Genomic DNA, 23,138 nt, shown 5'->3' with positions numbered 1-23,138 from the left:
TCTACACAACCCCTCTGGATTAGTCTCAGCTCACCCCTGGCACAGTCCAGCTGGTTCCAGCACCTCTCTAACCCCTAGAGTAGTCTCTTAGGATTCCACAGGGCCTTAGGCGCCCTCTATTCCACTTACTGCCCTTTTTCTGAAGCTCCGACGCCGCTGGAGTCGTGTCAACGCCGTGAGACGGTTCCGGTTCGATGTCGGCGGCCTCGGCACAATGTCAGTTCTTGACGACGCCGGCAGGCGGTTCCGGATCGATGTCGGCGGCCTCTGCTCGATCTCGACCTCCGATTCGATGACGTCGGGCAATCTTGGCTTGATGTCGACTTCGGGCGGCTCCGGTCCGATGGCGACCTCTGGTTCGATGACGTCGGCCGGCCTTGGCTCGATGTCGACTTCCGGCGGCTCCGGAGTGCGATCCCCACTCCCGACCTCCGGTGCTCCTCTCCTCAGGTTCCGACGACTCCGGAGTGCGACCTCACTCCCGACCTCCGGTGCTCCTCTCCTCAGGTTCCGGCGACTCCGGAGTGCGATCTCCACTCCCGACCTCCGGCACGCTTCACCTCGGTCTCCGGCGACTCCGGAGGGCGGACTTCACTCCCCCGTCGACGCCGCTCACTCGACCTCGGGTGACTTCCTCCTCGACCTCTGGTACTCTCTACGACCTCCGTCGGCGCCCTCTCTCGACCTCTGGCGGCTCCGGGTACGACGTCTGCTTTTCCAGTCAGCGCCGCTTCTCCACCTCGGGCTCCAGGTCTCCAGGCTACTCGACGTCGGACTCCAGGGAAACCAGTATCCAGGTCAGGATCTTGCTGTTCTTGGATTCTAAGGCCTGTTCCTGCTGTCCAGGTCCTTAAGATGGTTTTTCTTGCTTCTTCCCACACAGGGCTTCAGGCTGGGCTCAGTCAGTAGGGACTAGTATCAAGGGTGGGTTTATGGACCCCACTCCAGGCACAAGTTTCCACCCCTGCTGCCTCACTCCTTCCTCCTTCAGGTTTCTGCTGCTCACTCTTCACCAGTCAGGTGCCAACTGCCAGCTCCAACTGCCAACTCTCTGTCTTAGCTTCCCAACATTCTAAACCGCCTCCAACTGTCACAGGGCTCTGGAATGTTCTGGAAGGTGCTAGTAGGTTCCAGTGGATGCTGGTGATGTCACAGGTGGCCACCATTTTGTGCTCCAGGCCCTCAGACAGAAGTTTCAGGGGTAGATAAAATGGCTCCCTGAATCTGCCTCAATACTAAAAAGTCTGGTGGTTCCCAAAAAGGAAAAATACTAACAGGGCTTGAGGCAAAAGTGGGACAAAATAAATAATGGAGAGGAGGGACCACCCAAAGGGCTGACAGGTCTAACACGCGTCCCCCCCCCAGCTGAAAGTGGGGAGAGCTACCCAACCCCTTGGGAGTTCTCATCACTAAGGCGGAAATACCTTGAGAGACCGTCTGCATTGGCGTGGTCCACTCCAGGCCGATGTTCCACCTGAAAGTCCATTCCCTGTAGGGAAATAGACCACCTCAACAACTTGGGATTCTCCCCCTTCATCTGCATCAGCCAACGAAGGGGTCTGTGGTCGGTCTGAACCAGGAAGTGCGAGCCAAACAGGTATGGCCGCAACTTCTTCAGAGCCCATACCACTGCAAAGGCTTCACGCTCTATTGCACTCCACTTCTGTTCCCTGGGAAGTAGTCTCCGGGATAGGAAGACCACGGGTTGATCCAGACCCTCTTCATTGAGTTGCGATAACACTGCCCCAATGCCATGTTCTGATGCATCCGTCTGGACAATGAACTCCTTGGAAAAGTCTGGGGCCCTTAAGACCGGGGCCTCGCACATGGCTTTCTTCAGTCTCACAAAGGCCTGCTGACAAGCCTCCGTCCAAACTACCCGTCGAGGTTGTTTCTTGGACGTGAGCTCCGTGAGGGGGGCTACAATGGTACCGTACCCCTTCACGAAGCAGCGGTAATATCCCGTGAGGCCCAGAAAAGCTCGGACCTCAGTCTGTGTCTTGGGGGGTTCCCAGGCCATGATGGCCTCGATCTTCGCCTGGAGGGGTTGCACCGCTCCCCTACCCACCAAGTGTCCAAGGTACACTACCGACCCCTGCCCGATCTGGCACTTGCTGGCCTTGATCGTCAATCCAGCTTGTCTCAGGGCCTGGAGAACAGCTTGCAGGTGACGCAAGTGATCCTCCCAGCTGTTACTGAAGACGGCTATGTCATCCAGATAAGCAGCAGAGAAACTCTCCATTCCGGTGAGGATCTGGTTTACCAGGCGCTGAAACGTGGCAGGTGCGTTCTTGAGCCCAAAGGGCATCACACAGAACTGGTAGTGGCCATTGGGCGTGGAGAAGGCTGACCTTTCCCTTGCTCCATGTCATTCCCCAGTAGACAATCGACTGGCACGGCAGGGCTTACGGCAACTCGAAGTGAACCTGCAACCCCCCCCCCCCCCCATTCAAAGGGAACCTCGGCCACTGGATAGTGGCCGGTTCTGCCGTCAGCCATCGCGGCTGGGTGGAGTACATCGGGAATTACCTGCTCTGGAGACACCAGTTGACTATGTACCATAGTCATACTGGCTCCTGTGTCTCTCAGAGCCTCCCCTCTTTGGCCGTTGATGGTGACCCACTGCCCATACTTTACAGTATTTGCGGGCACCTGGATCTTAGGAACCATCTCCCGTTCTCCCAGGGACACTAAAGTGACACCCGCCCACTCCCTTCCCTTAGTTAAGGGCATCTCCTCCCCGAGCACTACACTAGCTACTCCGGGGGTCTTTCCTCCAATGGGAGGGGGTGGTCGTTTCAGGCACTTCGGATCTCCTTTATAGTGTCCAACGCCACCGCACTCGTAGCAATGGACAACCCTTGGCTGCTGACTCTGGCCAGGATTAGGGTTTCTGGGTGGGTTAGCCCTAGGGGTGAATCCTGTTCCCTTCCCTTGGAAGTTATTTTGGGGGCCTTTGGAGAACTCCTTTTTCTTTTCCCCTCCCTCTTTCTTCTGAGGGGCGCCCTGTCCGGCCTTTTGAGTATCCCCTCCAGTCCCCCTTGTGGACACCCGGGTACTAGCCCAAATGTCCGCCTCCTCAGCAAGCTTCCGGGGATTGGTCAGCTTGCTATCCACCAGGTGTTGACGCAGTTCAGGGAAACATTTCTCGAGCAGGTGTTCCTTCAGTACTAGATCAAACAACCCCTCGTAGTTCCTCACTTCACTGCCCTGAATCCAACCCTCTAGTGCCTTCTTTGCATAGTCCAGGAAGTCCACCCAATTCTGTGTGCCCAGTTTGTGACTACCCCTGAACTTCTGTCTGTACTTTTCGGGTGTTAGTCCAAACTTCCTTATGAGCGCCAGTTTCATGGTGGGGTAGTAGGTCTGCTCATCCTCTTCGAGGGCCAATAAAGCATCCCTACCAGCTGGAGGCATGTACTTGTACAATCCCGCTCCCCAGTACTTCTCTGGAACCCCATGGGCCCTTAACGAGACCTCATAGGCCGCTAGCCACTTGGCGATATCGTCGCCCACCCCATAGCTAGCTACTATGTCCTTTGGCAGGTAGGGTTTGGGTTCCCTGGTGTACTCTCGTTCTTCGCTGCCACCGTTAGGTACAGGGTGTGCCCCGATTCTCAGGATCTGAAGATCTATCTCTTTCAGCCTTATCTCATGAGCCATCCTCTGTTCCCCCTTCTCCTTCTCCAGCCTTGCTAAGTCCCATGTGAGCTGTCTTTTCTCCCTCCGGTCTGTTAACTCCACTTCAGACAAGCCACCGCTAGAGGCACTGCTGCCCTTCCTGGAAAGTGTCCTGGGCCCCGCTGACAGGTTCCCCACCTCGGGTTGGTACAAACCAGCTCCCTCACTGTCGGGCTCTCTATCCCTGTCCTCCTCCTCAGCCTTGCTTTCCCGTCGTGCCTCCCCCCAAGCCCTTAAGCTGGTTTGGAGTGCACCCTTCTTTGCTCCTGGGGGACATTACACCCCCTCCCGCTGACAAAACTCCCTGAGTTGGGCCACAGTGTACGTTTCTAAATTCTCCAGTACAAACTCCATCTTGCCCACTCAGGTCAGAGGACAGTTATTTGCAGTAACAATGCAGGGGGGTACCTTTAATAATACCTCCTCCCACCACCAGAGTAAATTTGGAAAAAACAAAAACCCACAATTAGGAAGGCCGCTTTGAGAAAACTCCCGGTGTAGGCCTATGGACTACCCACAGTTAATGTTGAGTATACGTAGGCACAGCTCTATCCCACCACTGAACACCAATTATGTTGGAAATACTCCACTCCCACACCGGAAAGGGTTGGTGGTAACGGGGTCTCTCCAGACATACACAGTGGTAGCTTGGCTCGAGTGGTCAGGAATCAGGCACCGTGCTAAGCATACGTCATACCCATACAATAACCATGCGTGCATCCGTTCCAAAAACGACTCTACACCGTAAAAATTATGAAAATATCTCTGTTTATCTTCTTTTTCTCTTAGTTGCTGATTAGATAAATAATACACAATCACAATATACAAAGCTTTTTAAATAGTGCAGGTCAAATAAATACTGTCTTAATGATTCAATAAATAGGGGTGATCATAAATAATGAAGGCATAAATATAAGTGCAATACATACAGGCAATTAAATATTCTGAGGCAATAAATACTGTAAACCAATAAATATTGTGCGACAATAAATACTGTGGAACAATAAATACAGTGAAGCAATAAATAGGTTAAATACAATAAATACGGTGCCCTCAATAAATAATTAAAAGCTGACAGTGTCACTCATAGAATCAGATCACGTTTGAGATTACTATGGGCTGATTTGGCCCAGGCACAGCTTGTAGTTATGTGGATGGCTTGAGGGTGTCTACTCCCTGGCTTGGACAAGGCTGAGGCCTAAACTGAGGTAGATCAAGGGGGAAATACTAGAGACCTGGCTCTCTCACTCTACACAACCCCTCTGGATTAGTCTCAGCTCACCCCTGGCACAGTCCAGCTGGTTCCAGCACCTCTCTAACCCCTAGAGTAGTCTCTTAGGATTCCACAGGGCCTTAGGCGCCCTCTATTCCACTTACTGCCCTTTTTCTGAAGCTCCGACGCCGCTGGAGTCGTGTCGACGCCGTGAGACGGTTCCGGTTTGATGTCTGCGGCCTCGGCACAATGTCAGTTCTTGACGACGCTGGCAGGCGGTTCCGGATCGATGTCGGCGGCCTCGGCTCGATCTCGACCTCCGATTCGATGACGTCGGGCAATCTTGGCTTGATGTCGACTTCGGGCGGCTCCGGTCCGATGGCGACCTCTGGTTCGATGACGTCGGCCGGCCTTGGCTCGATGTCGACTTCCGGCGGCTCCGGAGTGCGATCCCCACTCCCGACCTCCGGTGCTCCTCTCCTCAGGTTCCGGCGACTCCGGAGTGCGACCTCACTCCCGACCTCCGGTGCTCCTCTCCTCAGGTTCCGGCGACTCCGGAGTGCGATCTCCACTCCTGACCTCCGGCACGCTTCACCTCGGTCTCCGGCGACTCCGGAGGGCGGACTTCACTCCCCCGTCGACGCCGCTCACTCGACCTCGGGTGACTTCCTCCTCGACCTCTGGTACTCTCTACGACCTCCGTCGGCGCCCTCTCTCGACCTATGGCGGCTCCGGGTACGACGTCTGCTTTTCCAGTCAGCGCCGCTTCTCCACCTCGGGCTCCAGGTCTCCAGGCTACTCGACGTCGGACTCCAGGGAAACCAGTATCCAGGTCAGGATCTTGCTGTTCTTGGATTCTAAGGCCTGTTCCTGCTGTCCAGGTCCTTAAGATGCTTTTTCTTGCTTCTTCCCACACAGGGCTTCAGGCTGGGCTCAGTCAGTAGGGACTAGTATCAAGGGTGGGTTTATGGACCCCACTCCAGGCACAAGTTTCCACCCCTGCTGCCTCACTCCTTCCTCCTTCAGGTTTCTGCTGCTCACTCTTCACCAGTCAGGTGCCAACTGCCAGCTCCAACTGCCAACTCTCTGTCTTAGCTTCCCAACATTCTAAACCGCCTCCAACTGTCACAGGGCTCTGGAATGTTCTGGAAGGTGCTAGTAGGTTCCAGTGGATGCTGGTGATGTCACAGGTGGCCACCATTTTGTGCTCCAGGCCCTCAGACAGAAGTTTCAGGGGTAGATAAAATGGCTCCCTGAATCTGCATCAATACTAAAAAGTCTGGTGGTTCCCAAAAAGGAAAAATACTAACAGGGCTTGAGGCAAAAGTGGGACAAAATAAATAATGGAGAGGAGGGACCACCCAAAGGGCTGACAGGTCTAACAAATATGGGAGTCTTTTAACATATGAAATATTAAACATCTTGTAAAGAATTGTAAATGCCTCCAAATATGTGATTTATGCCGTAGTCTGGCCATATTTCTTGTCTTTTGCACAATGAACATGTAATATTTGATGATCATATTTTCTTCTCTTTTCTTATAGAGATCACTAATCTCGATGATATATTACCAGCAGTTCAGAAGCTTAAAGTGCTAGCCACGTGAAGATATGGATTCTCTTTGTTTTTCACAGCGGTGCTTTTGAAATCTGTGCCACACAAACATAGTTTGCAGTACTTTATAACTTATTATGAGGGTTTATGTGAAATATTTTAGTTCTCCATACTCTATATTTGTATGTTGTTTTAATTAAAACTAATTTTGTAAAATGCTGTGTCCGAGTGAAACATGTCCAAAGAATGAAAGGTGCTCTAAACATATCCATAACAAGCATTTGCAATGCAATAATCGCGCCTTTGGACATTATAAGATTTTAGCTATGAAGCACATTATCCTGGGTCAGGCGAATCGGGTATTTTAGTGACCTCTGCTGGTTAAATAGAGGCAGTTGCTAGAAAAATAAAAAAGAAAGTCCTTAAGCAGAAAGCTATTCTGGTATTTTACTGACCTCTGCTTGTCCTTTTCTATCATGACAGTTAAATAGAGGCAGTTGCTAGAAAAAAAGTAGTCCCTAAGTAAAAGCGGAAGCAGACAGTCCTGGGGTAATGCTCAAAAGCCACACAAAGTACATACAACAGATCTTCCAGACAGCGCAAGCGCTTTATAGGCTCGACCTAAAAATAGATTACACCGCGCAGTTGGCAGGAAAAACAAATCTGGAGCAGTGTTCAGTCATAGTTAGGATGCCAGCAGTGGTACCATTGCGGTGGTAGACTGAAGTAACTCCTGTGGGCCTTATGTTTTCTTGCCCCGGTCATGCTCCCTATTTTTTTTCACAATTGAAATTACATTTACCTGAAGCAAAGTTTACAGGTTTTTATGGCTGGCGTTTGACGACCTTTTGATTTTAGTTGGATTGTTTGTATAATTATATACTTATAGGCCCTATGCCTGCCTTCATCCATTGTTCTGCTTTTGAACCATTCACCTTTTTCTTCTGCCTCTGTCAGCATGGAGCATTGGGTCAGCACTTTTCAACAATTGGCTAACTTCACTGTGAGTGAAAGCATTCTATCCTTTCACAAAGAGAACATCCACCTACACAGTTGTTCCTTTCAGTGCCAGTGACTACTACTGTTTGCCTTTTGAAACAATGTTTTAGTTTTTAGTCAGTTTTTTTAGAATGGCAATCACCCTGCTGATTCCCCAACAATAATGTTTTTCAAGAATCGTGGCAAAATAAGCACAGACGAACTCAAAAAGCTAGCAGCCAACTCCATACCTATAGGCTTTGTAAGGGCCTGTTACATATACAGCCAGTTTGCTATCCACTTGTTGCTGCTTTCCGTTGTTTTCTTTTTCTGTAGGCGGGTACCTTCGCTCTGAAATCCCAGCAATAGGGCAGACTTTCCTAGAGTTTTTTGCACCTGAATGTTTGCATACTGTATAAAGTGCTGTAAATAAATCTCCGATGTGTCTTCTACCACAGCAAAGCGTGCACCGGTAGAAAGGAAGACTATTTAACAAACCTGTACCTCTGGGTCTCTATTGAACGATCAATAGTGCACTTCATTGCATTAGGGGTCCCTCAGTTCAGCTCAGCCACTGCACCCGCAAGCCTAACCATTTTCCTGTGTGCAGTCCATGCACTGGACAGAGACGCTAAACACCCATGGTTTAAAGAAGCAAAGGCCGTTTCATATAGGAGGTTTGGCTGCAGCCGAATCCCCTTTAAGGATAGATTAGGTTCCATGCAAATCCCCTTACTCAGATGGGCAGCCTGTTCAGTTACGGTGCACCACAGTGTTGTGTTATGTCCCTCTCACAATGCAAGTAGTCTGTGTTCCAGCTCACCAGAGGTTATCTCCACCGTGAATGGTTTTAGAGGAGCAAAGATCAAGAAAAATAATACCTTCCACCTTCCTGATCCAGATACCACTGCACCAGTCTAGCCAGATGTTGTTTTGGTAATCCCAAAGTCCTACCTGCTGCACACACAGGAAGAGTAGGCAAATCCCAACATTACAATATTTACCTCTCATAAGCAAAACCAAAGGTCTGCAAATGTGGAATCATTTCATTCATTCATTCAATAACTTTATTTCGGCCACTAGGGCCATAAAAGTACATAATTAAAAATCACAGCAACAGTAAAACTCATGGAAAGTGTATAAACACTTGCAATTATATGTTCCATATATCAAAATTGCCTTCTTGAGACTGGATTCTCCTGCTTCTACAAAGATGTGGCAATTAAAAAGCAGACGTCCTCATACACTTTTAGACTCCAATAAAAACACCCATTTGATAAAAACACAAGTTAAAATATTTACAAGGTTAAAAGAATAAAAAAAAGACAATAGAGAAAAAATATAGCCTGAGACCGAGGACCCTGATCGTGTTTGCACTGATGTGGACCTGTGCAGTTCCTATACGTAGATCTACCCAGGGTGGTTCTTAATCAAACCCCGCCGTATGTGCCACATATGGTTTAAGCGTGACACAGGAAACACAATTGGAGGGTGCATGTCGTATTTAAAACTCTGTACGCCTCTGTGTATCACACGAAGTCTAAATTTCTGCATATTTGGATTAACCAGCGTTTGCGAGGCAGTTGATATGCAGGGCAGAAAAACAGTACATGTACTTCGGACTCTAGCTTGTATATACAAGCAGGACACTCAGCCGTATTCTCTTTGGCCCATTTGCTTGTGTGTGCAAATAAAGGAAGGTTCCCTAGTCTAAACTGCACGTACAGTTTCCTGGCCAATGGGGGATAAATCACGTCCAGGAAGAGTTCCTTGCTATATACATCTTTTACTTGTAGGAACTCTATTGTCATCCGTCCGCCAGTGGGGCTTTCCTGTATGGAGAATGCCTGTGAAGTTGCACTAGTTCCCGCCTAGATATCGTTGGGCATGAAGTCTCAGGGGTTTTCCAGAGGTCCAACCTACCTAACCTTAAGGAGAGATCCCTTATGTGGCAAAGCCACAGTATTTTCTTGGTGGCGGAAATTGACAATCTCCTTAAGCTCGGCTTTGTAGAAGGACAACTCCGGGGTCACCCATCATTTCAAATGCTCCTTGGGTTCTGCGCTTCCCAAGCTACTCGGTGAGGCACCACCTCCCCACCCTTCAGCATACTCTTCATTATCAGCACTTGCCTGGTCAGAACTGTTCCCCTGCTTTGACACAGGTTAGAGCTATTCATCTTTGTCCTGCTCACCTTGTTCACTGCAAATGAGACAAGTTAGTTAAAAACCATTACATAGGAATCACACTAGATTTGTTTTTCCTTTCCAGACACTCACACCCAGTATTCTGACTCTGCAAATGCTAGAGTATCCAAGGTGAGATTAGATGTCCCTTTTCTGAATTCAGAGATATCAAATCCTAAGAGGAGGTTTTTCAAGAGCAAACAGGTCACAGCAGTTGGACATGTATAGTGGCATGCTTGTCTTGACCAGCGCACCAAAGTTTGGGTTACTTGTTAGGTCGAAGCCTTTGCTAAATCCATCTCGGGAACATTCAGAGAGCTGAGCTAGGAATGCATTATACCCATTGCTTACCATTGGCTTTGTAACCCACATTTGCTTGCTTTCTTTTTGCTAGATTTAATTGTTTTAGGCTGTCTACCATGTCTTTGTCCATTCCGTGGAGTATACTCTGATCTGATAGAGACTACTAGCTGCAGATTCCTTAACGTAGAATCCCCAGGTGTGAGACTGGACCCGGAAAACTTTCTTTGCCCGAGCATCCCTGCACGCCGGGGGGCGGTGCCACGCAACTCCGCCCTGACGTCATCCGGGGGCGTGATGTCAGCGAGGTCACATAAGCCCCACCCCGGCGCCCTGACATCAGTTTCCGTCTTTTCTGCGTGCAACGCGAATCCGGATCGTGTCCCTCACCTGTTTTCAGGCCTTCTTTTCACACTTTGCGTTGTGGGACAGTGTGCGAATGCCTTCGGGCTTTAAGGCGTGCTCGTCTTGCGCACGTCAGATGTCGGTGACGGACCCTCCTATTTGCATGTGGTTGTTTGGGCGAGCAGCAAAACACACAAGATGATGGACGGAATGTTGTACATTGGCAAAACATTCACCCCCAGTCACAGATCTGGGTTTAATCCATCATTATTTTGCTCACCACGCCACCCCAGTTCAGACATGGCCATATGCAAATCAGTCTTGACCCTGTGCCTCATGGGAACAGTCCAGCCCGAACTGCCAAGCCATGTCTTCCCTGGACCGGAATCAAGCATCCTAGGACCGGTTTCGGGGTTTCACCCCTCTTCAGCCAGGATAGCTTGACTCCAGTGGCGTAGTGAGCACGGGACCCACGTCTGGGCATACCCTTCCCACATAGGGAGAACAGCAAAACACACAAGATGATGGACGGAATGTTGCACATTGGGTGAGCACCATGATTTCACGGACTTTAACGCTTGCCGGCACCTGAAGCCTAAGTCCCGGCGGGAGTGCCGGATGAAGCTCCTTTCGGCCCGATTGTCCAGATCGGTGTTGTCTCAGCGTCCATCCCCCGTGGAAGGGTCCAAGAATCGCTGCTTCGGATTTCGACATCGCCTGTCACCGAGGCCCCTAGGGCGTTGCTCGCCTGTCGGTAAGTCTTATAGCTTGTCCCTGAGGCCTGGTCCCCTCTCTGCGGAGGGCGCGTGTTCTTCATGGAACATGCTGCCTCGTTCGTCATCACCCTGCCCGCTGTTTCCTGGCGTCGGGGCGACCAGGGCCCAAATAGAGGCCTATGCTGCGGCTCTGCAGGCTTCCTTGGCCCCTCTTCTTCTTCCTAAGACTTCCGCGGATCCCTTACCACGTGCGGGGCCTTCCGCAGAGGCTCCGGCCCCAGCGCCTACGGGTTCGGCTTCAGATCTTGGAGGTGTGGTGCCGTCGGGTGCGGCCCTATGGGGTTCCCCTCTTTGGCCCACAGCACCTCTGCTTCACCGCAAACCCCCGTGGGGGTCCCTGTGGTGTCGTGGGAGGTCGCCGAGACTCGTGGCTCGCCCCTGAGTCCTCCTCGTTCTTCTGGGCAGGCGGCGGCGTTAGAAGCCAAGCTGATGCCGCTCAGGCGACAACGGCTGTCAGCGCCGGGGGGCTGGCTAGGGGCCGGGGCGCATCCCCTGGTCCCTCTCGATTCTCCACGCGGGTGGCTGCTTCGTCGAAGATCGAGGAATTGCTTTCTCCCCCACAACGCCCTACAGAGGTGAGTGCAACCTTTGCACGGGCCATTTCCACAGCCGCTGGCATTTTGCACATGGGCGACCCTGCCACCCCATTCCCTACAGACCATTTGCTTGAGTTTCTCCATCTGGGCTCTGGTGGGTGGGAGCTGCTTCTTCCCTTCGAAGCTTCGCTCCATAATTCTCTTCTGGGGGCGTCCTGCCACGGGGGATCCAGTGCCCCAGTCGCTCCTCCACCGTCCTGCTCCGCACGATCGAGTCTGCCTTTCTTTCCACCCTTCTACCCAGGGTCCTCTTCTGCAGTCTGCTTGCCCTTCCTTACCTTTGGTGTTGTTTCCTCTATCGCGGGAGGCCCAGTGGTTGGATTCATGGGGCAGTAACATCTTCGCTTGCTCTAGTGCTGCTTTGCGAGCGCTCAATACGCTTTGTGTGTTGGCCAGGGCTACTTCCAGTTTGTGGGATTCCGTGGAGTCCCTTCTATCTTGAGCCTCTCAAGAAGGTGTCTGCGCTGATCAGTGGCGCCATGTGATGGAGGGCCGGGAGTTGGCCGCGTTTATTCTTCGTACGGCCCTGGATGTTTCTGATGCTCTCTGCCGCATTATGGCAAGTTCAATAGCTCTCCATCGCCATGCTTGGTTGAGGGATAGCGTTTTTCCTGAGAATATTAGGGAGCGTCTGGTTGACCTGCCCTTTGATGGGGTGCTTTTGTTTAACACCCATGCGGATGCCGCCATTCAGCGGCTCCTTGCGGGGCTCCGTCCTCCTCCCCCCCTCCATAAACTTGGCTTGTCGGTCCTCTGCTGCTTTCTGGGCGGCGTTATCCCACCCTTTTTTTTCGGGGGTCTGGTGGTTCGGTTGGACCGTCTGCATATTCTGTGTGGGTTGATGTGCCTTCGGGGCCCTTAGGTTGACCCCTTTGTACTGTTGGCTGCTGGTTCAGCCCCTTTGGCTTTTGTGGTTCTTTGATTGTTGGTAAACCCGTATGTGTCCCCAGATTGGACCTTCTGTGTGTTTCTTGTTTGGCTGATTGGCAAGCCGTTTGTGGTTCTATCTGCAGGTTCTTTATGTTCTTGTCCTCTGCTGCGGGTTTTTTCCCCTAAGAGGTGTTCTCATGTTTTCTTGGGACGTATCATACCCTATGTGGGGTACTGGTAGCTATTACATAGCTCTGTCCTGCGCTGGGGAGGTATGGTCGCCCTTTTTCGGGTTCCCTGCCTTTCCTGGCATCACTGTATACCGCTGGTGCGGTCTCATGTGTCTTGTCTAGGCGCAGCTTGCGCTGCTCTAGGTTCTGTCATTCTCGGTATTCGCAACATCGCTCGACCAGTCTGGCATGCTGTCTGCGGTGTCGTGTTGTGGCGTTTCTGCCTTCCTATCCGACTTTTCGGCCTGGTCTTCTGTCTGGTGTTCCAAGGGGGCTAGGTTTCTCATGGCTTTCTTGTGTTCTGGTTGATGGCTTGGGTCCGTCCTCCATGTCTTCCCCTTTTTCTCTTTTGGCTGGTCCCACTTCTCTTCGTGGGTCGGTGTGTGTCTTTTGAACGATCCTCCTTTGGGGATTGTTTTGAATTTCCCTGGCCTCTGCCCTCGGCCTGCGCCTGGCTTGTCCTGGGTGCACTGCTCCATGGTACTGTCAGCTGCCGGCTGCGCACGCCTGCTTGTTCTGGTCCGCCGCCGTGTCCCTTGTTGTGTTCCCCTGTGCCCCGGCCTCTTGTTCTGCTGGGGCTTTGTGCACCTGTGCCTTTCTTCTTATGCCTGTGTTTCTTGGCTGTGGCACCGTTGCTGCCTTGCCTGCTTCCTTGCGGCTGATGCCTGTTCACTTGTCCTCTGTCGCTGTGTGTTTTCCTACGGCAGGCCTTGCCTCCGGTTCTACCTCTTCTCCCTGGAGTTGGGGTCGTTCTTTTCCTCCTGGATGCTCCTCGGCAGCTGTCTGTCCCTACGAGGGTTTGTGGCCGTTGTACCTTGAATGGGCTTGGGGTCTCTTAGTCTTCCCTTCGCCTTTTTCTTGCTTGTTTCTGCTTGGTGGGGGCTGGGCCGCTAGGGTATCTATTCTATGTTAAGGAATCTGCGGGTAGTAGTCTCTGTCAGATGTACAAGTTACTTACCTTCGGTAACAATGTATCTGGTAGAGACGATTCTAGCCGCAGATTCTGTCACGGCCCGACCTTCCTCCCCGTTCTGCGAGGTCCTTCAGTTTGGTTTTCTGCACTCACCTCCCTCCGGGTGGCTGGTCTTCTGGGGGTGTCCGTTTCGCCTCCTCCAGGACAGGATGCTTCGTTCTGCTCGATTGTTCCACCCCTTCTTTTATGATACATAGTTGGTTGGTTCTTGTGTGCTTCTGCATCCCTCCACCCTGGTTTCCTCTCCAGTGTAGGGGCCTACTTTTACTCTTCTTCCTTTTACTTATTTGGGGTTTCTGATTCCTTTGCAGTCCTCTACGTTGTTTTTTTTTTTTGCCTGTGCCTCGGCCTTTTCCCTCCTTTCAGTGGTTACGGCCCTCCTTGATGGTGTCGTCTGGAGGTGAATTGCTGTTATTCCTCCATTCCGGGCTGGTTGCACTTCACTGTTGTGGATTGTGATTGCAGTCTCTTTCTCTATCTCTCTCACTTCTGCTATGGTGTTTTTCACATGCTTTCTGCCTCCTGGGAGGATGTCGCCTTGGCCTGCAAGGGTGTTCCTCAGAGCGGTGCTCTGCTCTTTCACTGCTATGGCTTTCACCGCTTTGCCATTTTGTACCTTAGTGCTTGGCACTGTTCCACCTGGTGCTATTCCTCACCTTTCGTTTCTCTCTTTTCTGTTTCTCTGATTTTTTCACACACTGTTCCCATACTCTCCTTAGTTTTGTTTGTGATGGTGGAAAAGTTCTCCGAAGAAAACTGATGTCAGCGCGCCGGGGTGGGGCTTATGTGACCTCGCTGACGTCACGCCAACGGACGACGTCAGGGTAAAGTCGCGTGGTACCGCCCCCCCCCGGCGCAGGGATGCTGGGGCAAAGAAAGTTTTCCGGGTCCAGTCTCCCGCCTGGGGATAATTCTATGTTAAGGAATCTACAGCTAGAATCGCCTCTAACAGATACATCGTTACCGAAGGTAAGTAACTTGTACTTTACCATCACTCCTTGTATTCTTCCTCAAGTGTTCGCTTTCTGCAAGCAGGCCTTTAAGTTTTGTTCTTGTCACATTTGCTGTGCATTCAAAGACAGAGGTCAAATGCCAGGCGCTGTTAACTGAGGGAGTGTGGTGTTTACTTTTTTCTTTGACTTCAATCTGAGAAGCTTTATCTGATAGTCTGGGGATGTGAAAGGGGTTGGCTTTTTTTCTCTTTGATTCTGTGTAGTTTTCTCATCAGTTGCTTTTCCTCCCTCTGTCACAGCTTCTGGGTTTTGCTAGCGCCGTGACACCTTTGGGTACTGTTCACTTTACAACTTTGTTTTACTTTCTAAAGGCTTTTTTCTAGCACATAACAACATTTTAATGTCTGTAAATGAACTGTGCAAATATTGCAGAATTAGTAAAGTACGAACTAAGCAATTTTTTTGTAATTCTGAAGTTACTGGAAACAAATATTTGACTACAATTAAAATAAATCAATACACTAGGCGATGCCATTCCCACACATTATCGTTTGTGTGCGGTATAGTTTTATCAATAAAACTGTATGCTTGTTCAAATGTAATGGTAATTTCAATTGACTGTGTTGTCTGTAATATCTGAAAGAAACACGTTCGTTAGATTCCTTACCTTAGAATATCCCCAGGCGTCAGGCTAGATCCGGAACGAATTTTCGTCAGCAGTACCCTTGCGCGTCGGTAGGCGTCGTCTGCGACTCTGCGTTCGTCGTCTGCGTCGTGATCGCCGGGATGACGTCGTCCGAGTACTTGGATGCCGCCCTCGTGCGCTGACGTCAGTTCTTCTTTTTTCCGCGCCAGTAAGCGCAGATCCGGGAAGGGCATACCCTTTAGTCAACACCGCTCGAGGTCCCAGTCGAGGAGGAGGTCGAGGGACCGGTCGCGGAGCCAAAGTCCTCACCGCTCGTCTGGTTTGAAGTCCTCGCATTCAGGTAAGCCGAGGCACAGTAAGAAGAAGTCGAAGAAGCAACACCGCTCTTCTGACTCCCCTGACATGTCGCGCGACTCGGCTGAGGGTTCGGGTGGCACCACCCACGCGGCTCCATCGGACCCGCAGGAATCTCGTCCGGCCCCATACCCTCCGGTCCCTGGGCCTAATGTGACTGGGAGAGATTCGGTACTTCCTTGTGGCCATGAGGAGTCTCGCTCCGCCGTCGCGGCCTGCTGGCGCGCCTTCGTGCCCCGCAGGTCCGACTGGGAGGCCTAGCAAACCAGGCGGCTTCGGCCCTGGCACCGTCGTCTACTTCGGTCCCGACGCTGCAGGTCCCCGTGGGATCCAGGCCTGGATCCCGGCTGACGCCGGTTGACCTTACGACCCCTCCGCCGACCCCTATGGTGCCGCCCCCGGCGCCGTCTTCGGACGACGCCGTCCCCAGTTTCAGCCCCGGTCCGGGTCCGGCGTCGGAACGGCGCCACCCGGCGCCAATGGATAAGCATTTCATCTACCACCCGGCTCCGTCCTTCCTGCCTATATACCAGGAGACGGATGAAGGGGAGGACTGGGAGGGGTCTGGGGACCTTCTGGCACAGTAGTGCCAGTTAAGTCAGGACTGGGCAGACGAGCTGGGGGATGCCAGTGGCTTCATCTCTCCTCCTTCCGTGGCTACGGAGGAGGGTGCAACTTATTCTGTGGTGCTGCGCAGGGCTGCCGAGGCCCTTCACCTGGAGCTCCCTGCAGCGGCCGTGAGGACTAACCTCATCACTGAGGTGCTTCCACCACCAGTAAACTCTTCGGAGCCATTGCTGCAGTTCAGTGAGGCCCTCACGAACATTCTGATTGGCACTTGGTCCAAGCCCTCCACAGTCACTCCTGTGGACCGGAACGTGGCCCTGCGCCACCGGCCTGCTCCAGGCGACCCCAGCTTTCTGTCAGTGCACCCCACCCCTGAGAGTCTGGTTATCCAGGCCTCTACGTCCCAGACCGCCTTCCCTTCCGCTCCTCCGGATCGGGGATCCAAAAGGTTGGAGCAGTTTGGGAAGAAACTGTTTTCCTCCCTCAGTTTGGGGTTGCGGTCTATTAATACCGCGTGCCTTTTGGACCGTTATACCCACTCCTTGTGGAATATGGTGGCGGACGTGTTGCCCTAGTGTCCGGAGGAGGCCCAGACATGACTCGCCCAGGCTCTTAATGAGGGGCAGGATGCAGCACGGTACCCCATTCGATGTGGACTTGACACCACGGACTCGCTAGGTAGAGCGATTGCGACAACTGTGGCGATTCGTCGTCATGCCTGGCTGAGGTCCACGAATTTTTCAGGGGATGTCCAGAGCTCACGAATGGACATGCCCTTCGATAGCCGTCGCCTTTTGGGCGACAAAGCGGATAGTGCGCTGGAACGCTTTAAGGACTCCAGGGCTACGGTCAAGTCTTTGGGCCTCTCTGCCCCGTGCCCGCAAACTTCCGCTTTTCGCCCCTTTCGTGTCCAAGGAAGGGGCGCTCACGCACGTCTATCTAGCCACAGGGCGCAGAACCAGCCTCAACGCGGACGTGGATTCCGCCATGGCGGAGCAGGGGGACAGAGAGCCGGTCCGTCCACATCTGCTCCCGCAGCATCTGCCTCAAAGCCTACCTAGTCAGACCTTTCAGGCCCATTCCACGCTAGTGGGAGGCAGGGTTATCCAGTATTAGGGGTGTCTTTCATAGATTCACATGCCTGAATCATTCCCCGTCGTCGAGACGGGAGCCTCCGGTACATAAAAAAGTAATGTCCTATAGACATACATAGAGAAAAATAGGCCTAAGGGCCTCCCCTTAGCCGCCTATCATAGTCCTTATGTAAAAAGGACCAAACTCCTAGAGCCAGCCAATCAGCTATCACCTCCCTCTAGAACCTTCCTGGCAGGAGCCTCAGTCCCTCAGATTTTCTACCGCACGTTGTGCTAGGGAGTCTCCAGCCTGAGTTCTCCTCAGGATTTCTTTCAAACCAGATTATTCACGATTTTTGGTGACTTTCTTCTTCAGGATTTCAGCACTGACTACTTCAGGCCTCTTTTTGCTGCAGTGAGTGTTTATTTCATCTACAACTCCTGGCATGTCTGACTCCCAGAAGAAAGCCCTTTTCAGGGCTTGCTCTTCATGTGGGAAGAAGAGGCTTCATGTGGACGACAAGCATGAACTATGCTTGTATTGCCTTTACCCGGACCACGTCCCTAAGGACTGCAAGATATGTAGGTCTTTTCCACATAAGACCTTGAGAGACAGGGAGGGCCGCCTGCTTATCTGGCTGGACAGGCTCAAGGACAAAGACAGTGTGGTGTCCTCAGAGGCGAGCTTTTCCGGAGCTTCTGAAGTCTCCCTGAAGAGGCCGAGAGTGACATCTCCTGGCCCCTCAGACGCTCCTCCTAAGAAGACGCACAAAAAGTCTTCAGAGGCAAGATCTTCGAGATCCTCAGCGTCTGATAAAGTCTCTCTCACTTTCAAGAAGCCTACTCTGTCGGCCTCAAAAATTGCGACACCATCCTCTGCGCAAAAAAGGCCATCAGGACACGTCTCCACAGCAACGACGACGGTGTCCACGTCCACAGCGGCGTCGGCCCGCTCGTCGACGACGACGACTCCATCATCATCGTCTGCAGGTACCCCTATCTCGTCTATTATACTTCTGAAACCGTCGTCTAAATCATCGTCGACGACGAAGATAGTCCCGTCGAGGACCTCGTCGACGAGGAGCCCTCCGTCGACGGAAGAGTCGACGACGAGGATATTGATGACGAGCGCGTCGACGACGAAGGCATCGTCGACGAAGATGTTGACGAAGATGTCGACGACCAAGGCATCGTCGACGAAAGCGACGACGAAAGCGACGACGGAAGCGTCGACGACGGAAGCGTCGACGACGGAAGCGTCGACGAGGGAAGCGTCGACGAGGGAAGCGTCGACGACGGAAGCGTCGACGAGGGAAGCGTCGACGACGAAGGCATCGACGACGACTGAATCGTCTACGACCACATCGTCGACGAGGACTTCGTCGACGAGGAAAATATCGTCGATGGGGACGCCGTTGGTGTCAGCCGAGCCGTCGACGGGAACGTCGTCGTCGTCCGTGGGACGGAAAACCACGGCGATTTCTGTCCAAGGATCTGCTTCCAGACCACAGATTACCCCGGAAACAACATCTCCAAGCAAGGTCCAAACCAATTTACCTCTGGAGATCCTGCAGAGTGAAGAGTCCGAAGAAGAGTTCTTCCAACAGGCTACTTCCCCTTCCGAGCTGTTTGTCAAATGCCAAAGCACGGACGAGGAGCAGGAAGATTCAGGCGCGCAGGAGCGCCCCGTCCAGGAACAAGTCCGCACGGAGGTCACCCCAATGGTCTGCCTCCCTCTGGCAATAGTTAAGGACCTCAAGTTCCTTATCAGGGATTACAAACAACGTTTCCCGGAACCACCAAGACAGGATACAGGGGTCCCAGTGCCAGCTACAAACACCCCAGCGACAGCCCCAAGGCCATCACGGCCGGTAACGCAGGTCGGCCACGAGCCGCCACCTCAGGTGATAGACTCAACGGATGAGGAGGCGGAGGAGATGGAGGAAGGTGAGGTCCAGGGAGACCTGACGGACCAGGATGACGATGAGCAGGAGGACTATGTAGCATCTTCACCACCTTCCCCACAACCGCGCCAGGCGGATTCACCACCTGTGGATATCGGGGGTTTTCATAAGTTAGTGGAACGGGCTGCGACGCGGTTCCATATGGTCATGGAGTCGACGGAAACCGAATGCTTCCTCCATGACTTTAAGGAGCAGACGAAGAAGACGGCCAAATCCATCCCTATCATTGACTTCCTCTGGGACCAGGGAAAGAAGTTGATGCTGACGCCAGCTTCAGTTCCTGCGGTCGTTCCGCGCCTGGATAAGAAGTATAAAGCACCGTCCACGGCGCCAGCTTGCCTGACTGGCCACCCGAAACCAGATTCTGTCGTGACCCAAGCGGCCCAGAAAAATTCTCGAAATCCATCCTCGCCTCTGTCAGCACCACCAGACAAGGAGGGCAGAAAGTTAGACACAATAGGCAAAAGGTTTTCAACCACTTCGGCAATGACCATCAAGGTGGCCAATTCCATAGCCCTTTTAGGGCGTTATAACCGCCAACTTTGGGAGGATATTGCCCCATACTTAGCAGAACTTCCGAGTGCCGTACAGGATGAGGTGAAGGCACTCCTTTCCGAAGGCCAGTCTTCTGCGGCAGAGATCATCGACTGCGCCATAGATGTAGCCATGACAGGCTTCCGTCAACTGGCTGGGGCTGCAGTCCTGCGCCGCCAAGGATGGCTCAAAGCAACATCGTTCAGGCAGGAAGTGCAAACGAAGGTGCTAGATATGCCCTTCGATGGGCAGCATCTATTCGGAGATAAAATTGACGAGGCGCTCCAGGCCATTAAAAAGGACACGGACACGGCTAGAGCGCTTGGAACCTTACAGGCACGGAACCAGTCCTTTCGAGGCAACAAGTCTAGAGGTCAGTCTTCCTACAGAGGATCATTCCAGAATAAGTCCTCATATTCGTTCCAGAATAAGACCCAGTACCAGCAAAAGCAACAACAGGGCCGACAATCATCTTACGGAAGATCCAATTTCAGGGGTAAGAACCAGAAAAGGGGCACCGGCGGACGCCAGTGACCGCTTACTCCAGCCAGTCCAGCTACCATCTTCTTCTTCACAAATTGGAGGAAAATTGACCCATTTCCTAAAAAATTGGCGCATCATCACCTCAGATCGTTGGGTACTCCAACTCCTCTGATTCGGCCATTCCCTAGAATTTACCGCCATCCCGCCTGCAACCCCTCCCCGCAAGTCTCCACACAGACATCTACGGCTGCTGCTCCGGGAGATATCGGAGATGTTAAGGAAGGGAGCAATAGAGCGAGTTCCATCAGCTCAGAGGGAGAAGGGTTTCTACTCCCGTTTCTTTCTGATACGCAAGAAAGAAAAGAAGTGGAGGCCCATCCTGGACCTCAGAGCACTCAACTCCTTCCTAAAGAGTCAGTCGTTCAGGATGGTGACGCTCCAAGAAATCCTAGGCATTCTGGAGGAAGGAGACTTCATGACATCCCTGGATCTTCAGGATGCTTACTATCACATCCCGATACTCAAGGGGCACAGAAAGTTTCTACGCTTCGAAGTGGCAGGACAACACTACCAGTTCAAGGTCCTTCCGTTTGGCCTCAAATCCGCTCCGCGGATTTTCACCAAGTGCCTTTCTCCTGTGGCAGCTTTTCCTACGTCAAATGGGTCACCAAGTTTTCCCCTACCTAGACGACTGGCTGGTCAAGGCGCCTACGGCCGTAGGCGCAACCAAATCCTTCAACGCTTGTACCAATCTTTTCCAACATCTAGGATTGACGCTCAACCTTCAGAAATCACATATGTCCCCAACGAGAAGCATTACCTTTCTCGGGGCTACCTTGAATACGGAATGCGCAAGAGCATTTCCCTCAGACGAGAGAAAACACAGGATCATATCCCTGGCCAAAACGGTGCAATCAAGGAAATCCCTGAGAGTTCGCACCTTCAAGTCACTCCTGGGGATGATGTCTTCCTGTATACTACTCATCCCTCACTGCAGGCTGCGGATGCGCCCTCTGCAGGAGGCTCTTTCGAACCAGTGGACTCAGAGTGCAGGTTCGTTCGAGGACATTATAAGCATAACACCGCAAATATCCAGGAGTCTCGAGTGGTGGAAGGATACCAGAAACCTCTCGAGAGGACTACCGTTCCTGCTGCCAGCAGCACCACTGGTAATCACCACAGATGCATCTCTAGCGGGTTGGGGAGCTGTCCTTCAGGACCTCAGAGTCAGCGGCAAATGGTCGGATCAGGAGCAACGCCTCCATATAAATCTGCTGGAGTTGAGGGCTGTGTATCTAGCTCTGCAGGCCTTTTTACCACGCATCCAGAACTCTCAGGTGCTCGTCAGAATGGACAACACCACGACGATGCATTACCTGAACAAACAGGGAGGAACGCGTTCGCTCACGCTATCGCGCGAATCGCAGAAGATCTGGAACTGGCTTGTTCTCCAGGGGATCGCGCTCAGGGCGGACTACGTCCCGGGAAAGGACAACACCATTGCGGACGCCCTAAGCAGGCAGAAATCTCTCTCCCACGAATGGGAGCTCGACGAGAGTGCACTAACACACGTATTCTCGGAATGGGGAGCCCCAAGAATCGACCTGTTTGCCACCAGGGAGAACGCCAAATGCCCAAGCTACGCAAGCTGGCATCCCCAACCGGAGTCGCTCGGAAATGCCTTTTCCATAGGCTGGTTCAGCGTATTTGCGTACGCTTTTCCACCGTTCCCGATGATTCCCAGGGTCCTCAGGAAAATGAAGGCGGAGCCCTGTACACTAATTCTGATCGCCCCGTACTGGCCGAGGCAGCACTGGTTCTCGGACCTTCATCGCCTCTCCATCAGGACGCCGATTCGTCTAACACAGCACCCGAACCTACTGACGATGTCCAACGGGCAGGTGCAATACCCGAACCTCCAATCGCTCAGGTTATCGGCCTGGCTCCTGAGCACAGAGAGTTCTGCCATTTGAACATCCCGCAGGACTGCAGGGATGTGCTAGCAAAAGCGAGGGCGGACAGTACCAACAAAACCTACTCCCTCAAATGGAAGCGCTTCTGCGTCTGGTGCTCGGAGAAGGGCCTGAGACCACTTCATATCACACCTGAGCAGATATTGCCATATCTCCTGCACTTGGCACAGTCCGGATTAGCGCATGCATCCATAAAGGTGCATCTAGCGGCGATTTCACGTTTTACCAGGACTTTTCAAGGCCCGTCCCTCTGGTCCAGCAGACTTGTTAAACAGTTCCTTAAGGGTCTTTATAGGTCCTTTCCAAGGCCCCGACGGGTCCCACCGACATGGCACCTCAACTTGGTCCTTAATCAACTCATGAAGCACCCCTTTGAGCCCATTCACCGAGCCTCCATCAAGTACATCTCATGGAAAACGGCTCTATTACTTGCGCTCACATCTGCCAGGAGAGTCAGCGAGTTGCAAGCTCTCTCCATTCAGGAGCCCTTCATGCAGTTCAAACAGGACAGGGTGGTGCTGAGGACAAATCCCAAGTTCATACCGAAAGTGCCTTCAGACTTTCACCTCAACGAGCCGGTGGTCCTGCGCTCCTTCTTTGCCAACCCTACCACGGCAGCAGAGAGGACGCTCCATTCTCTGGATCTCAAACGGTGTCTTAAGTTTTATATAGACAAGACAAAAACCTTCAGAAAGTCTTCGCAGCTATTCGTGGCCTACAGCAGACCAAGGCTGGGTATGCCTCTCACGAAACAGAGCATTTCAAGGTGGATTTCTTCTGCAATAGCGTTCTGCCATGAAGGGGCCGGACGGCCGTTGCGAGACAGGGTGGAAGCACACTCCACCAGAGCGATGTCCACATCAGCAGTGCTGTTCGCTGGAGTGCCAAT

General features: G+C 52.3%; 1 protein-coding gene across 4 annotated transcripts in view; it reads left to right on the top strand.

Moving 5' to 3' along the window:
- CEP70 (centrosomal protein 70) overlaps nt 1–23,138 on the top strand; it is a 450,608-nt gene that overhangs the window by 415,882 nt on the left and 11,588 nt on the right. Inside the window, exon 19 of one of the 4 annotated variants that reach the window (XM_085647490.1) lies at nt 6,439–6,664. The exons of the other annotated variants lie outside the window; for them this stretch is intronic. Within the exon in view, the coding sequence (XP_085503616.1) occupies nt 6,439–6,500 (62 nt within the window). The 3' untranslated portion in view covers nt 6,501–6,664. Of the gene's footprint in view, nt 1–6,438; nt 6,665–23,138 lie in introns of those variants that run through there. 4 annotated transcript variants of the gene reach the window in all.

The sequence above is a fragment of the Triturus cristatus genome, chromosome 3_2 (genome assembly GCF_964204655.1).
Source record: "Triturus cristatus chromosome 3_2, aTriCri1.1, whole genome shotgun sequence".
Classification (NCBI taxonomy): Eukaryota; Metazoa; Chordata; class Amphibia; order Caudata; family Salamandridae; genus Triturus; species Triturus cristatus.
This window is presented reverse-complemented; position numbering and strand designations above follow the sequence as displayed.